Genomic DNA, 19319 nt, shown 5'->3' with positions numbered 1-19319 from the left:
TCAAGAAACTAACATCGTTTCCGCAAAAGAAAATATTTTAAATAAACTGATGCGAAGCGGTTAACTTATTAATGCAATACTAAGAAGGCCCTTTCTCGTAAGCCAAAGATCGTGTCGAGTTGGATGAAAACAGTAGTCGGCCGGTTTGATACAGGTGAACAAAGATGCACACGTTCCTAAATATAAGCGCCTGGATAAGATAAAATCTTTAATTTTCTAAAGATCGGTCTTCACGATTTATTATGAGAGATGATTCGGTAGGCCTGATTTTTTTTTTTTTTTTGAGGGAGCTCGGGAGATGATATTACACTGGGCGTTCGTTTTAAAACGCGACACGAGCGAAACCACTTTTTATAAAAGTTAATCAATAATTTCGGACGAAGAAGTCGGCAGCACTACCTATTGTTGTTGTTTCATAATCGGCCGATATAATTTACTATTTCTTTCTTGTAAACAGTTAGTTATTTTTGATTTTCGGTGTTTTTTATTAAGAAGAAACCGTTTTGAACGCGAAAGGATTTTTATTGTGAAAGATTATTTAACGATTAAATATTTTTTGTACTAAAAAGCTTTCCCGTTGCGGTTCTCAAGTAGAATGTACCGAATAAATCTTCAATTCATCGTTCCGTGAAGAAATATAGAGGAACCGGTTCCGTTTCCGATCTGAGACGAAGTCGGAAAAGTTCATTATTTAATGACTTAACATCGGAAGAAGTTTAGGTTAAGGTAACCTTTATAAACTTATCTAACAAATCGTTACGAAAACTTGAGCGACAAAGAGGAATATTTTTGTAGTACCTTTAAAGCTACCCGGTTACTTTACTTAAAACTGTACCGAATTCGTGTATCAAATGAATTACACCCGGTAGATTATACCGCTAGGCTCCGCTACCGTTGACGGTGTAATCTGTTTGTTAGCGAGAGCGTTAAAGTGATAATATTTTTTACACATGAGGCTCGGTTTCATTTGGGCGATCGCTACTGTATCGCCCAAATCGGAACGATCGCTACTGGAGCTTCAACAATCCTCACATTATCCGTTCACGACCTCTACACCCGCAGAAAATTGGTGTGGTGTGCGATTTCCAGGCGAATTATAATCGGTTCCGTATTCTTTGAAAACACTCTAAATGCAAATCTCTACGGAAGAACTGTGACGCAATTTATAGCACATTTAGAATTAAATGAGAGAGATTAGTGGTTTCAACATGATGGGGCCGCATGTCGCACGGCTAGAACAACGATGGAATTTTTGAGAAATTTCTTTGGTGAAATAGCAATATCGACTCGATTGGCTTATGGCCGGCTAGGTCACCTGATCTTTCTCCCGCAGATTCTTTTCTCTCGGGTACCTAAAAGGTTATACTTTCAAAAATAATCCACACACCATTGAAGAACTGAAAGCCAACGTAACTCAAGAATTACGAGAAATTGGAAAAGGTACGCTTCGAAAGGTTGCACGTAATATGAAAAAGAGGGTTAAAAGGCTTGCGTTAATGAAAACGGTGGACACTTTCAAACATTTATAAAAAAAATTTGATCTTGGTATTGTTTTGTACAAATAACTGTAATATTTATAACAAATAGCATTAAATATGGCAGATTATATTTCTTTAAATCGGGTTGCGTTTTAAAACAAACGCACTGTACTTTGATGGAATACATGTAAGCATAACAAATATTTAATGATGACGAGCTTTGCATTTAATGAAGGAAAAAAATATGGTTTGATTTTATCGCAAACAAAATCGATTTGATCAACCAACCTGAATTTTTGTTCTAATAGAACACCCAGAAATTTCACTTAAGGGTAACAGAAATGTTTCGTTATCATTAAAGAAAATTTTATCCGCATGATTAACAATGTTACTATATATCCTGAGAAACAAAATTCAATATAAAATGGTTTTCCATAACTAAAGTTAGATGGTTACAATGAACCCAGTGTATGATTTTACAAGCTGCTATCACAGAATTTTCAATTCCTTTTAAATAAGTATCTTTAGATATAGATAAAGTTCTGTCATCTGTGAAAGGGTTACAACGAATGGTTCCAGATTTTGAGCCAAAACCCACCGGGTTGGTCTAGTGGTGAACGCGTCTTCCCAAATCAGCTGATTTGGAAGTCGAGAGTTCCAGCGTTCAAGTCCTAGTAAAGCCAGTTATTTTTACGCGGACTTGAATACTAAATCGTGGATATCGGTGTTCTTTGGTGGTTGGGTTTCAATTAACCACACATCTCAGGAATGGTCGAACTGAGAATGTACAAGACTACACTTCAATTACACTCATACATATCATCCTCATTCATCCTCTGAAGTATTATCTGAACAGTAATTACCGGAGGCTAAACAGGAAAAAGAAAAGATTTTGAGCCAAACAATAAACAATAAAAAAAAAAGTAACGGACTGAGGGCAATTCCCTGAGGCACTCTAGATTCTACATCCTGAAATCAGAAGCTACAATTTATACTTTCATTATAATCAAACCATGAAATTTCAACTATTTGTTTACAGTTGGTAACGTATGTTTTTAACCGATTGTAACTAGCTCCTTTGATCTTGTCATCGCAAAACAGTTGATTTCAAAGTAGAGAGTTCTAAGGTTTAAGTCATAGAAAAGGCAGTTACTTTTTTATGCACTACATCGAATTTGAACACTACATTCTCGATACTGGTGTTCTTTGGTGGTCGGGTTTCAATTAACCACATATATCAGGAACGGTTGACCTGAGACTGTACAAGACTACACTTCACTTACATTCACACATATCATCCTCTGAAGTTAATACCTTGCTGTGGTTACAGAGACTAAACAGAAAAAGAAATAAAGCTCCTTTCATACCATACGTACTAGGTTTTTCCATCAATAAGCATTGTGGAACTAAACTGAATGCTCTGCTAGAATCACAAAAAATTTTGAACTGATTCTTTTTGTAATCTGCACAATTTACAATATTTTCTAAAAATTGCTGTGTCAGTTGATAATTATTTTCTTAAAACCATGCTGAAAGTTTGTTAATACTTTATGCATTCAGGAACATTTCATAATTTTTCAAATACTTTAGAAAATATGGATCATAACAAAAAGGCCTACAATTTTGTAAATTAAATGCTGAACCTTTCTTAAGGAAAACAATAACAACAGAAGTCTCAAAACAACTGGGATACTCTCCGTTGTTGAAAAATGTATTAATTATACTTGTAAGAGGGGCAAAAAATAACATCTGTGACTTCTTTAAAGTACTGGTGAAAATTTCATCAATAATCACTATACATAAGTTACAAGTTTTACCTTCCTGAGATTTAAAGGGTACGAAAAAAAGAATTCATCAATAAAATTGTTTAAGGTGAATGACTTTGTTTAAAATTAATCAATATTATTGTTTGAAATACTAGAAAAAAAATTGTTAAATTCCTCTGTTCCCTGAATAGAGGATGAGATAACAATAATTTTCAAATCCACTTTCACTTTTAATGACTGACATGGTTTTAGATTTATTTTTAGAATTAGATATTAAATAATCATAATATAATCATTTAATATGAATTCCTTTGTAATTTTTCAAATAATTCTGGAAGTTATCAGACAAATTATATTCACATATTTAATGCAGCAGACTTATTAACATAGAGTGAGATTTTACACTTCCTTTAGTAATTCATGTATTTTTTTTATGTTTAAACTATTTCTTTTTTCACTAAAGGGCAAGCTAGAAATAAAATTTTCTGAAACTCATTAAGAAAATTGTTAAATTTTTCATCAAAGCTAATTTTGTTATTACTTTCCCAATTGTGTGACAAGTTCTCAAGTTTCTAAGTGAATCTTTATCGATCACTCTTTAGAAAGAATAAAGGTAATTTTCTTGTTGCGCACTTTCAATAATAAATTATGCTATTACAATTTGAATATTATGTTTTGAAACACCGTAATCTACACAAAAGAATTGAAAATTACGTTTTGGCAAATTTGTAATGATATTGTCTATACAGAAGGCCAAAATCCTTATAATTCTAGTTAGATAGGAAATCAAAATATTTACACCTTCTAATTCAAACTGAGTAAATAGTTCATTCATCAGTAGACTAAAATTGTCTACAATCTTAACATTAAAATCACCACTATGATATTGAATTTATTAGAAATGACAAAAGAGTTTCTGATAAGTTTATGTAGAAAAATTTCAAAAGAACCAGGAGATTCATAAATTACCATCAATATCAATTCTAGACTAGGCCACTGAATTACACAGCATTCAAAATTAATATATTGCATGAATGTACAGTAACTTTTACTTAATCAAAAAGACAGTCTCTAACAAAAATTGAGATTCCACTTTTTATGTCTAATACAAAAAGCTTCAGGAAACTTGAAATTACTAGCTCAGAAATAGCTTCTGTCATCTGATGTTCTGAGGAGCATGCAAAATCTGATAAATCATTGTAAAGTCAAGCGGTGAATCATTGGCAGAATCACAGTATTTTAATTTTTTAAGCACTGAATACGGGAAATCTTAATTTTAGTGGAGTTAGTTTTTTAGGGTGGAGGAATCAGTTTGATATTTTAAGAAAATTAGGGTTAGCTTGACTTCTGACATATGTATTAAAATTTATTGTGTTTTTAGGGAAAGCATAGGTAATAATAAAATTATTATACAAAGTGATGTGATTCTATCACAGAAGGTATGTGAAGGGATATAAGGAATATATTAATTATAATTAGAATGAATTATTTTATATTTTTTCAATTAATGTAACGACTAATTTATGATTTATTAATTAAATAAATATTAGCAACAATATGATCCTAGATTGTGTCAGAAATTAGTGCAATACACGGTTAACAAAAGTGACAGGCAAATGAAGAGACAGTTGTTTATTTTTTAATCTTTAGGAGTAAATCTTCCCATTCCTTATTTTGTGTGATGTATGTAAATTATGCATTGATCGCCAGAGTGAAATATTTATATACGTTTAGCTTGTTTGACGTGCAGACTGTTTTGACTAAAATCTAATATCATCATTTTGTAGAATGAAACGTCTTTCATGAGGCTTATTTTTTATACTATCTTTTGTCTCTTTTGTTCTATATTTCTTAATGAGTTGCTTATAGTTGCCGTCTTTAAGGTCTTCCTATTCCTTGGTACTGCTTTTCTTGTTTGTTAAACACATTAGTCTTAATTGTATATATTTTACTTTTCCTTTTTCTGTACTGAATTTATGTAAGCTACACTCTTAACATCAGTATTACAGTCATCTTGTAAAACAAACTCTAGTAATGACAAACTGAACTACCAAATTTTATAATAAAACATTTTTAAAAAACGTCAAAATGTTCTCACTTGCCTTCAATGAGATGCTGTTCTTACACAGGCATGAGCATATGTTGTTAGTTTTTTATTTTTTAAATTAGGCAGATGTGTATGAGTATCTAGAATGTGGTCAAAAAGTATGTCAGGTTTGAAATGTGTCAATTTCGTATATTATCGTATATGGATCAAAGAAAACTGTAATAAATCACATCGGTACAGCTTTGCAAAATTAATTATAAAATAAAAAATTAGAACCAATTAAAATCGTAATTAAAAATTAGGAAAATAAATGTATGAAGTGTTAAATTAAATATTTGAAGGAACTAATTAAAATATACAGCTACAACAATGTAAATAATTTAAATGCCATTAATGAAAATTATTTTTATTTAAACAGATTGAGACTATTTAAGGTTTTTTATACACTATTTTAATTTTTACTGTTTAAAAACTCATTAACAGCAAAACATTTTTCAGATAAAAAAAAAATGTATAATTTTATTTTAAATTAATCGACTTTGACTTTTTGACTTCTAGAATGTGCCCCCTTAAAAGATATTTTAAATGGGAATATACATTATATGTGTAATAAGTATTTAATAGCAGTAGTGATGACAGATTTTTATGATGATTATAATCATTAAGGCATTACTCATTTTTACATTAACTACTACACATCATTACCATCAGACGCAGCATAATATTTATCAATATTATTCAAATAAAATGAAATCAACAGAAAAAAATGACTTATTTTTTATTTATTTTATTGCTTTAGAAACTAGATATGAATTTAACTGACAAGCCACTTGCAGTAAACTAGGCTGTAACATTATTATTACTGTTATATATTAAAATTATCTTTGCTTGAAATCAGACTTGTAGCATCATCTGTGAATATAGCAAACAAGCAAAACTCAGTTCATCAAGGTAAACCATTCATAAATATGATGAGTAAAATCAGACCCAAACAGGGGATAAACCGTGAACAATTTTTCAAATCTTAAAAGAACCTAAAATTACTGCATTTATTCTGATTTCCTTATACTTTGATAACTGATGTATTATGAAAATAACTTTTTAATTGTCTTAAAAATAGTAATGAAACCTCACAAAATTCCAGGTTGGTGAGAAGAACATTGTGAACAATACAATCAAGGAATTTTTGAAAATAAAAAAAAAAAAAAAATCAGTCTTTTTTATTACATCAAGTTTAAAGAATATATTACTACTAACAAAGACCAGGGTACCGTCTATTGGCAATTTATATTTTTAAGAATTTAAATCATTATGCAGATAAAACACTATTTTTATAAAAATCATAAATTTAATTAAGAAAATCAATTTTCTCAATTATCTTTGAAATGAGAAATATCACTTTCCTCAAATAATTTTACTTCAGTTAAACAGAGAATAAGATTAAACTAATAGGAGACGGTTATGCAAACAAGCATGTTAATTGTAAGTTTACGATTGAGGTAATTCAGAACAATTGTAAAAGAATTAGAAATTCCATTTAAGAGTCACACACGTGTGATGCTGATACATGGGAAATATAAAAGGAGGAATTCAGCTATCCAGATACATTTCTTGAGATCTCATTTCTTCAGATTACAGCACATAAGGAATGAAGAAATTTACATGCAGGTTGGCTGAAACCAGGAATACAGAGGAGGGGAAATCGTAAATGGTATAACCGGTTGTGAAGGATGAACGGAGGTAGGTAGCCTTAAACCCTTCGTTCGGGTTTTGCTGGAAAAAAAATAAGGATGACCTGTTAAGAAATGTATGATAGTGTTGTTAAGGTAATGGTAAAATAATAGATTTCAAACCTATTACCAGGAAAATAATAAAAAATTGCAAATTCAAAAAATACAAATTAATAATTATTACAGCCTTCCAGTCACCTTATTTTCTTTAAATATGAATAGCTTTAGCCATTTTAAATATTACAGCTAACACACTCTGTGAGAAAAAACTGTTATAAAGGTGGGAAAATGCATTATTATGGAGTGTGAAAAATTCTGGACAATGATATGATATTCCATTCTCGTGGCTGTAAGATTTGTTTTTAAGAATTACTGACTGCGCACAGCACATTTCAGTGTTTAAGCACAATTACCACATATTCATCAAAAAATTTGTATTATAGAATATTTTACTACTTCAAACGCATGAAAATTAATTTTTATTAAAAAAATCAATAAAAAAAATATATTAAAAATATAAGTCAAATTATGAAACGAACCTTACATCAGTCCAACAGATCAAGAATTTTCAATATTACCTACCATTCATCAATTCTCAAATTCTTAAATTTTTACCAATACTAAGACAGCAGTAAATTTTCCTCTCATAAACTTAAAAATAAGCCGTATATCTGCAAATAAGTATCTTTAATGATATTACCATTTGGAAATAAACTGATAAAATATTTCAAACACCGCTTGTGATATCATAACTACTTCATCCGGTACATAGAATAATACCATTCAATTTTTTTTTTTTTTAATTACATTTATGTAATAAAAAATAACCATTAAAAAATTGTTTAAAAATAACTCAAATTATCTGTCCATAGGATCAGAGTATCCAGTCAATCTCTTTCAAAAACTTTGAAAACAATCACCTATCAGATTGTGAATAGACTTATTTAAAGTTTTAAGACATAGGGATTTTTAAACTAATGTGTAATGAGGAAGAAATTCTAATGAGTTGACCCTTACAATAAGATTATCCAAAATCAATTAACTTTTATGTACAATAAACTGGATCGGAATTAACAAAGAAATTATCCGATGTAGCAGCTTTAGATGATACTCTAGTTCAAACATCATAATTCAATTCATAGGAGGTAAAAGTAAATTAAACTGAAAAACCCAGTTAAAAGAATTTTAAGTTTATATTAAAATCTACGATGATGACAAACTTTAAAAAACTCAACGTAAGTAATGAAACATGTTCCAGCTCAAGGATAAAATCACTACAACAAATATAAGGTGGATGATCCATACGCATTAATACCAAGTCCATTATGCAGAACCAGAGAGCTTACCATATCCTTAAATATATCTGTCTTCACATTCAGTGAAAGTACACTGACAAGATACCAAATTTTTTTTTACAAAAATAGACTGCTATTATAAAAACTACCTATTATAACTAACTATTAACTTATAAAAATTACCATATATATTTAAAACTTTGAAAATGAAGGTGGACAACAGAAAGAGGTTCTAACTGGATCAATAATTAAAAACAATAGATAACACTCAGCTGTTTCAAAGATAATTAGTTTAAATCGACAGATGAACTGTAAGAAAATTCAGCATCAATTCACCCAAAACAGAGTAGATAAAATTCTTGTCTGCTATTAATAACATTTTCTGACTTTGCACCTACATTAACATAAAATAAATTTCTCTTATCGCATATTATAATTGATCAACTTCCAATATTATCATGGAAGGAATACCGATTCGGAATGAAAGATTTACTTTATCATCAGATATTAGAACCCTACCAAGATTAATAAAAAATACACTGAACAATTATTCTTTTAGAATACTGATGGTAAGTCCTCAAAAATCACATCATCAGTAAGACCTTTCATACTGAAATAAACCAGTAATGTCCATTCATTAAGCCCTCACACATAACGTTTAGTGTCCTTTATTCTTGAAATGTGAGTTTCCTGTACAACTAAGTTTATTGTTTATCATTATTGTTCATTTTTTATAGTTTAGCGTTTCAAAATATTTAAAAAAAATTATAATGTTTGTTAATGATTCTGATTCAGTCACTGAAAAAGTAGTATCGTTTGTTGAGAAAAAGATAAAAAAAAAAGAACTGTAACAGGAACGATGTCAGTTGTAATGATGAATATAAGGTTACATCTGCACGAAACCTTGGGATACTGTAACTGTAAGCACCTTAGATGATTTGAGAACATTAGGACTATGAAGCTTTACTGCTCTATTTTAATACTGTACCGCCTAATGATGAACAAAATTTATATTTAACTAGTATGATTACAAATTCCTCAGTTTAGAGAAGAAGATCCAGTTTGCCTACAAATTTATCAAATTACGAAGATGTTACTTTTTCATACACAGTAAAAGCGTTAAGAGAAAATGAAAACTGTTGTAATATTGTTGAAGTCCCAGTTTAATATAAAGTTGTTTTATCAATTTTCAGAATTGCTAAGAGGAAATTAGAATACATACAAAAAGCTGTAAAGAGTTTTGGTATGTCATCAAAAGACAAAATGGGCAAAACGTTTCAGGAACGGTCGACCTAAGGCTGTACAAGACTACAATTCATTTACATTCATACATATCATCCTCATTCATCCTCTGAAGTTATACCTTACAGTAGTTCCAGAGACTAAACAGAAAAAGAAAAAAAAATGGGCAAAACATGAGGCATTCATAGAAGCACCGACAATAATACGTGAAATATAATAGTGGATCGAGAAAGATTTTGCAGAAGTTTAGGTAGATCTAGGCATTACCAAAGATATGAGACCAGCAAAATTTACTTACCACAAAATCTAAATGTAATGAAAATTTACAACATAATTAAAAATCTTAATGATAATAAAAATATAAATGTAGAATATGATTCTTATAAAAATATTTTTGATGAAAATTTAATACATCATAAAAGTGTCCACATGTAAATTCATGTTTATAACATGCATCAGCAATAATAGAACAGTCATGTTTCAAAGTACTGAATGATATTCCAGTTTTATTAGCTTAAAAAATGAACATCAGATTTTTATTAAATTCCAGAATAGTATAATGGAAAAGTGTTGATGTACAATTGAAATTAATCAACTTAAAACTAAAAAAAAATTTTATTTAGTAAACAGAACCCACTCATTAAACTAATTTTTGAAAAAATTGATATAATGTGGTATTCCTTGCTTTTTTCTCTGACTACTTAGTTGTAAACACAATTAAACTGCGCCAATAAACTGATATATAATTTTATAATAAAAAAACATCAAATTTTATAACAAAAACATGAAAGCACTCAAAAACAGTTTATAAAAATTCAAAACTTAGATTCTAATTTTGGTAGTTAAACAATCTTTCACCAGTATACAATGCTAAAAGATTTTTTTTTTTGTCTTCAGTCATTTGACTGGTTTGATGCAGCTCTCCAAGATTCCCTATCTAGTGCTAGACGTTTAAAAGTCGCTAAAATGATATAAATTAAATAATAAATAAAAAATATATAATAATAAGAAAGAATATATTACTTGACAATTAAATGGCGCTAATAAAAGGAGTAGTGTTAGCCAGGAATTTATTATAAGAATAAAAATTACAAATAGTATTGCCTGAAATGACAAAAAGTATTTTGTAAGTACTGTTTATTTTAATTGTTTGTTTAATTCTTTTTATTATTACTTCTTATTCTTAATTCCCCACTTTTTTATATTTACTTCTTCCAAAGAATTTCTTTAAAATTGTTTAACAATCAAAATGGGCATCTATGTTTTGATTTTAAGTAATTTTTTTTATTATAATCTTTTACAATTAATTTCAATAGCTGTTTAACAAAACCCTTTGTTAGTACAATTGTAAACTAAATAAGAGAAACAAACTTCTTAAAGTTAGTATTTTTTTCAAGCCAGGTAAAACTAAAATACAATTCAGGTCTAAATAATTATTAAAAATGGGGAAAACAAAAATATTTACAATTAGAATCGATGAAAATTTTAGGTTATGTGCAAAAAATTTACACATTTATAACGAAAATGACAGATACAATTTGCTTTAGCAAATGAAAAATAACTAGCCTGCCAGAATTCAGATTCAAAATGAACCTTCCAAATGTTAGGCATATTTACTACAATACGTAATACTATATTTAACCAAATATAAGTCAACGTTTTTTCTGAAATTTTCTCCCATAAAATGGTGAGGGTCAACCTACATGAAAGACTGACTTACATTTAGATTCGACTGGGCTATGATTTTTGTATTTTATTTTTGTTTGTATAATCATGATAAAGGACTTACTGCAGTTTATATTTATAGGAATAACTATTTTCAGTTATTATCATTATTATCTACTATTACTAATAAAAGTACCTAATTAATGAAAAAGGTTGAATGGATCTTTGGTCAAAGAATGGCTTAAAACAGTCTGGTCCAGAAACTTACATCTAAGAAGACAGCAACCCATGTTAATAATACATTCAGGGGCTACAGACTGAAAACTTAAAATAACAAAACTAAACACGATTTGATTATAATCCAAAATCCAGGTATTATAACTTAGTGATATGACTTCACAGTTACAGGTTCTGGATGTAGTTGATACCAAGCCTTTTAAAGATAATCTTAAAAAAAAATTATAATTGTTGGGTGCAAAGCAACGATCATCAGCTGACTTCTACGGGAGGAATAAAAAAAAACCTTCCACAAGTAACCTTATTATGTGAACAGACCTTATTAAGTAGTGAAACTCAATAAAACCAGATAGCATTAGACGAGGATTTAAAAAATGCTGCATTAGCAATATATTAAATGTAACTGAAGATGATAGTCTACAGGAGAAAGAATCAAATAATGCAAACATTTTATTTTCAGATAACAGTAATGATGATAGCGTCAATTAAAGCAGTGTTCGTATGTTCCGAGTGAATTTTTTTGATGTGAATTTTTTTTTCATGAAAATATAGAAAAACAATTTAAATAAAAATTAAAAAATTTCAATCATTATTTCTTTTAAAATATTTCTTATTAAAAATCTTGTACACAATTTTACTTTTTTTTTCTTTATTTTGATGCTACTTATATATATCTACGTATATATTAATATATACTTAAATATATATTTTGATGCTACTTACAAAGCAGGTATGTATAATATTATAAAAGAATACCAATATAATGGTGTAATAAAAAGTGCATATAATATTATGTAATTATATAAAATAGATTTCAAAATTAATTTCTTATGGGTGGTAAAATTTTATTTGTTGGAAAAAGTTTTCTACAAACCTTTTTCCTGAAAATTAAATTCAAAACTGAGGGGTCTACTTATATTCAAGAAAATAAGTTAATTCAATTGAAATATACAAATAAGATAATTTTTTCCATTTTAATGTAAGAGTTAAATACAGGAAAAGGTACTACTATGCTATCTTACATAACAGAAACCTAATGTTGCATTTTAATACAGATATTCCTTAAGTAGGTCACAACCAACTTAACAGGATTAGAAGCAAACATATCTTGAAAAGCATAAAGTATTAATAAACTTTTAGCATGCCTTTAGGAAAAAATTACCTACTGACATAGTAGATAAGTTTCCTAGTTTTTTAGATCGCATAGATAACAATCAGATTCTGTTTTAAATTTTTAGCTACCCAAGTTAAGTTTTTAATTTAGTTACAAAATGTTTACTGATGTAAAGACTATGGTATTAGAGGAGCCGTTTACAACTATTAAAGACATACATTTCTGACAGTAAACAAGTCGTAGCTGAAAATTCATGTTTTGATAAGAATACACATGGTAAAATTTAGGTCCTCACTTCAACAAGTAGAACATGGAATGCCTGAGAGATCTTTTCTCAACCCCTTGCTTTTTTTTATTGTTTACTCATGACCTGATTCAAAGACTATGTTTAAAAGACTGGAGCTATTCATTGTAACCCTTTTCACAGGCGAATAATTGTAACTATATATTTTTAAAATGAAAATTCTATCGTAGCAGTTCAAAAAATTATTTACTGAATGGATTGTAACCATATATCTTAAAACATGGATAAAATCATTGCATTTTGCTACTCAGGTATACGTAACACTGCTGAGTGCAGATAGAATTCTCATTAATGAGAATGATAATATCTCTTTTCTTACAAAGCAAACTTTCTGGGCATTTTATTAGATGACAAGGTCTCATGGGATGATAAAACTGATTTCTCTTGTAACAAAATCAGGCCGTACTGTTTTACTCTGAAGCACCTTAATGAAACACTAACCTTGTCATCATAATTATTAAATATTTATCATGCCAACATATATTCTTGAACAAAATATAATGTCGTCTCTTGGAACTCACAAAAAGTCAGAATCAGTTTTCAAGATACAAAAATGGGCTGTCACATCTGGTGCCCAAAAATATGAATCGTGTTGTAGACCTGGATTTAGAAAATTAAATATGCTAACTTATCCTTCTGTTTACATTTATGAAGGTGCAATCTTTGCTAAAATGAAGTTACTTATTTTTAAAAAATAACAATATCCACTTTAACCAAACCAACAATGTAACTGCTTTTATATAACTTAATTCAATATTTTGGTTTACAAAATCAGGCCAGTGCAACTTTTAATAAATTGCTCAAACATTTGAAAATTTTTTCCACTAATTTATTTAAAATACAACTATAAAACTTTCTTTTACAGACATTATTCTCTTGGTTAAAAAAAAGAAAAAAAATGTTGAATCCTGTTCAACATGTACATAAATAAATATATGTGCTCAAATTAATTTTCAATAGCAGCTTCTAAATTGAGGATTATGTTGTAAAGAATTTTTTTTTTTATATTTTATGTATTCACTTTAAAATTACTTCATGTAATAACATGATGTTTCATGTGTTTGTGTTTAAATAATTAATATGGACTTAACACATCTATTTTTTATAATATAATTAAGTTTTTATATTTATAATTTATCTTTTGTTAACATGATCTATATAACAAATTTTTATGTTCTGATTTTAGATTGATATTTGACACGTTTTAGAATCATGGATCAATCAATACAACTCTGAAATGCAGCAACAAAAAACACTGTGGAAGATTTAATGTGAAGATTCTTCATTCATATATGGGGAATGACCCATATGGAGAGCCATTTGGATAAAAAAATTAATGATTTTTTGTTTTCATTTCGGTTAAAATAACTCTGAAAATTAGCAATAACTATTACCAATTCAACTTACAGCTTACAAAGAAACATTTTAAGTAGAATAAAATTCAGTAATTTTTTCCTTATAATTCAAAAAAAGGATTACAAATGAATTACTATATCAAAAATTACTTGTCTTAAAAAAAAATCAACAAACTTTATACTCATAAATGTTAAATACCATTAATTGTTTAATAAGAATAAACTGAATGCCTTGAATATTTCTTTATGACCATAAATGGGCGAGTCTATAAAAACAAAGAGAGAATAAGAGATAGTTGCCATATAGAACTAACTCTGAAATCTTTTTTTTCTATGAGGCAGTCTGATTAATATTTCTGAAAAAAAAAAAATACCTCAATACTTCAAACTAGACCAGCCATTCTATAGAAAAACTTCTTATTCAAACCACCTCTCCATGTACATACAGATAATATTTAATACTGCTCTAGTCGGTCGAGGACCGTACAGCAAAAAGAATGCATCATTCAGATTACATCAAGTAAATTAAACATTTTATTGCATTTTAATTACAACTAAGCAATTTACTATAAAAGTATGTCCCATTGTGTTTACATTTTATTTTTCAGAGAGCGCAAGTTGATTTAACTTTTTTAGAGTCCGGCCAAGAAGCGTCTGGATATAAACAGATCAAAATTAAAAAAAAATTATTTTAATAAAAAGATCTGTTCATACGCAAGAGATGGCCAGAAACAGAAGTTTCAGTATGATTTTAGGGACACAGAATAAAACCTAACAGCAGACAGGAGTAGTCAGAAGGGGGAATCATAGATGAGATTATGGAGGAGGAAAAAGAAATTGATGATAACATTACAGGAGACTACTTTAAAAAGATCAGAGTCAATAGGGCTCTAAAATAATGAAACGTGGATAAAATAGAACAGATGATATATTATCACCCGTCAGGTTGGGTTGGACTAGTGGCAAACTCGTCATTGCAAATCAGCTGAATTTGAGGTCAATAGTTATAAGGGTCAAATTCTAGTTTTACACGGATTAGAACACTAGATCGTTGATACCAGTTTTCTTTGATGGTCAGGTTTCAATTAACCACACCTCTCAGAAATGATTGACCTGAGACTGTACAAGACTACACTTCATTTACAATCATGCATATCATCCTCTGAAGTAATACCTTATGGTGGTTCCGGAGGCTAAACAGAAAAAAGAGAGATGTTATATCATCAGAATTATTGTCTTGTTTAGGTGCAATTTTTTCTAAAAAGAATAATTACTCTTATTCTTAAGAACAATTAAAATATATCCACCTCTATCAAACAAGACAACTGAACTGATTTTAGTAACTCAACACAATGCTTCAATCTAATGAGAGTTTTATTATAATGCTTCTTTTGCCATTTTTAGTAAATTACTAAACCTAAACCACTCAAAAAATCTTCCCATAATTTATTTAAAATGTAATTAAGATTTTCTTTTACATAAACAATAATGTCAATGAATTTTTAAATAATACTAATTAAAAAATTAAAAACATAACTTGAATTTTTGGAATTTCTGTTACATATACATAAATATGCACTCAAATAATTTTCAATAACGGCTTATGAATTGTGATTTATTTTGAAACTATTCTTTATATTCAATAGCTTTATATGCCTTTATATTATTTTATGTGTTTATATTTTAAATAGCAATTAATATGGGCTTCAATCACATCTTTTTTTTTAATAATTTTATTATTAATCAGGTATTTTGTGATGCTGATCTGATTAAAGTTTAACCAAAGTTCCTTTGGTCCACCCAGACAAATGCTGAAGTAGTTCCTTCTTTTTATATGTGAAGTAGACATCTATCAACTCGTGCCTAATGTTTTCTATGCACTATTATGTATTAATCAGAATAAAATATTTACTTATTTTCTAGGAAAAGCAGGACTGAACACACTATAATAAATAAGTAAATACAGTTTATGAAACTGAAAAATTTCATACAAATTTTTAAAAAATGCAATTGTTATCATACTTCACAAATAAGTACATAAACGTACTGCGCTATCAATCTGACATTTCAAGCTTGTTGTAAATATAAAATAATCATATAGCTTACCAGATGAAGACAGGTTTGATTTCAGAAAGAACTGCTACTAGGGAGGCTACATTAAACGTGATTAATCTTAGAGAGCAGACTTAAAAAGAATAAATAAATCCTTCTACATGCATTTGTAGATTTTGAGGAAGTATTTGATAATGTAGAACAGAATAAAAAATAAAAAATATTAAAGAAAATAACAGAAAGATTACAAGGAAAAGCTTTTATACCATTTTTAAAATTATTAGGAAAAAGTTACAAAATGTGGGCGCTAATTTAGAAAGGAGTAAAACAATGAACTAGTCTGTATTGATGTTTAACTTGTATTTAGAAGTATAGTGAAAAATGTAAAAGTTGAGTGCTTTGTGAGGTAATTCTACACTGATTGACAACCAATCAGTAATCCCTCACCACAATAATGGTTCACTGCTGAATTCCAACTGAAATAAAATCATCAATAAGCACAAGAAAATCTTCATGCAATTATGCAGTCAAGAGGTTTCAGCAATCATTTTCAATAAATGTTTGGGCTTGTATCACCAGGGATTCACTGCTTGGACTGTTTCCTCTCAGCAATTGAACTTCAAGAAGTATTACCAGTCCTAAAAAATTCGTGCCAAATTGCCTGGTTGAAGTTCCTCTGGTAATTAGATGTTCCAAAGCACTTCAGTATCACTTTGACAATTATTTCCCTGAAAGATGGATCAATCATGCAGGGCCAATAGCTTGGCCCAATACATCACCTGATCTAAAGTCAATAGTTATCTATCTTCGCAGACACCTAAAAAGTATGGTTTAAAATAAGCCAGTACATAGTGTCAATCTTCAGCAGAGAAATGATGAAGGTTTTTAATGAATCAGGGCTACACCTCACATTTGACTGCTGTGTACTACTGCCAATGCAGAACATTTCAAACATTTACTCTAAAGAAAATGAAAGTAAAACTGGTATGTAATTTTTTTATTTTACTTAACAATTACATTGTTCAAATTCTGTACAAAAATTTAAATAAATTTGCAGTTTAATTGCGCATAATTTATAAAAACATGATATTTTCCCAAAATAAAAAATCTAATGTAGACACCACATGACTTCCTTGTAATTTTTTTACAAATTTTTCATTTGATATTTATGTAGGAATTTGTCTATTAGTAATCTGTTATACCCATAGATTTTAAATTAATGTAGTCATATTGTCAGTCTTTTTTTAAAGGAGGAATGTTGTGTAATCTATGTACTCAGGCTCTGAATGCTTTAAATATATAAATGTATGTTGTATAGGAAAAAGGGGAAGTGCATGATCATATCGGTTACAGAATTTTTTCTGTGATTTTATTTAATGTGTATCTGTGTTCATGTTATAGAGAATCAATTGTAAGTAGAATAAATGAGCAAAGCATTTTATAACAATAGCGAGCGTAACAAAGCACTTCACTCCAACTCTCAATCCACCATTGTGAACCACTTCATTGAAATAAAGTCACAATTGTATAAATATCTAAAATAAAATTGAAAAAAAATTGTAACATGAATACTAGGTTCACAACTTGAATTAATCAAAATACATAAACGCACAAAATCAAATAAAAAAGAATTACAAATGGTCACACACAATTGAAATCACAACATACTCTGAACACGTCATGAACAACAATGATCGATCAAAAACCTATGCTACATCCAAAATCACTCAGAATTCAACAATTTATGTGGTGTAGTCTCTGAAGAAGATTAATTTTTACCAAAGACCAGCTACAGACTCTGTTTATTATTTTTTCTATAACTTATAAAAGTTATTGTAATCAAAACATTTTATACTACTGGCATATTTTAGATGCCAATCTCTTATTAAAAACAAGGCTTATCTGTACAATTCTAATTATTGCCTGATTTAGATTAAACTTTCTTACTTATATAATTTTTCTTATTATTATTTACTGTATTCGATTAATGTAATAATGTTCATTGTATTTTAAAAGAGCACATCATTTTGTAATAGATGCACAGGTAATAAAAATGAATAATAACGATAATGAAATAAAAATTGGAAGTTTTTGTTTTAAGGTAAAAACGCGTGGAAGCGTAGAAATTACACTAATGAATGTTTAATACATAAAAGATAGTAAAAATAATTTAAAAAATATTTTATACAATTAACTGACACTGTAAACAAAAAATAATAAGTTTATTTGACACGAAAAAATGTATTTATTAACAATACCGTTATTACAGACTAATTTTCGTTGTTTTTACAAAAGCAAAATTGTAAACAAAGGATTATTACTACTTACGTCTCGAACAAAGAAACGTAATATAATTAAAGTAAAATCAGTCGAAGGTATGATTCACAGATATTTCCGGATTTCTCATTCAAATTATATCTACATATATTTTGCAAATAAAAATTGCTCTTTATTCACGACTTTTTTAAATGTAAACATCAATGCCTTCATTCAGTATCGTAATTAACTGTAAAATCGTTAGCTTAGTGCGTTGTCCGCTCAGGAATTTTCTAATAAATAATAATAGCAATGACAAAGATTTCCAAAGAAAAAGTCAACAACGTTATGAATAATTCGTACCACTTGTGTAGGAGATGTCATCCTGAACTTCAGACGAATGCTCAGAGATAAAAAAAATTAATTTATCAAAATATCTACAAAATCAGCTGGCTGACTGGATTTAGCGATGCCCTTGACACTTCCGAAGTTAACTGATTCGCGTATAACTGTTCTGCTATTTTGTTTTGGTAGGTATAAGTAAAAACAGTGGTGGGAGAACGTCATTCGGTTCCCTACTATTTAATAATTTTATTGCCTAGAAAATTTTTGGAAATGATGTACAACGAAATCGTGTCGTGTTTTATAAATTTACTTCAAGGCCTTGAATCAATATTTTATACAAATTACTGTTTTATTACATTTATATAGAATCCACTAGACCTTAATAATTTCGATTTTTTTTTTTAATCATTTTTCTTATTAAATTGGTTATGTG

At 28.8% G+C, this 19319-nt stretch overlaps 1 protein-coding gene across 1 annotated transcript in view; it reads right to left on the bottom strand.

The window, feature by feature from the left end:
- The window catches only part of LOC142332575 (lysoplasmalogenase TMEM86A), a 56468-nt gene extending 37396 nt beyond the window's left edge, over positions 1-19072 (bottom strand). The window contains exon 1 of the mRNA XM_075379069.1: positions 18905-19072. Coding sequence (XP_075235184.1) covers positions 18905-18925 — 21 coding nt within the window. The 5' untranslated portion in view covers positions 18926-19072. The remainder of the gene's footprint in view (positions 1-18904) is intronic.
- Positions 19073-19319: the final 247 nt, after the last annotated feature.

The sequence above is a fragment of the Lycorma delicatula genome, chromosome 11, assembly GCF_047948215.1.
Source record: "Lycorma delicatula isolate Av1 chromosome 11, ASM4794821v1, whole genome shotgun sequence".
NCBI lineage: Eukaryota > Metazoa > Arthropoda > Insecta > Hemiptera > Fulgoridae > Lycorma > Lycorma delicatula.
The sequence above is the reverse complement of the archived record's forward strand: the minus strand, read 5'-3'. Positions and strand labels throughout refer to the sequence as shown.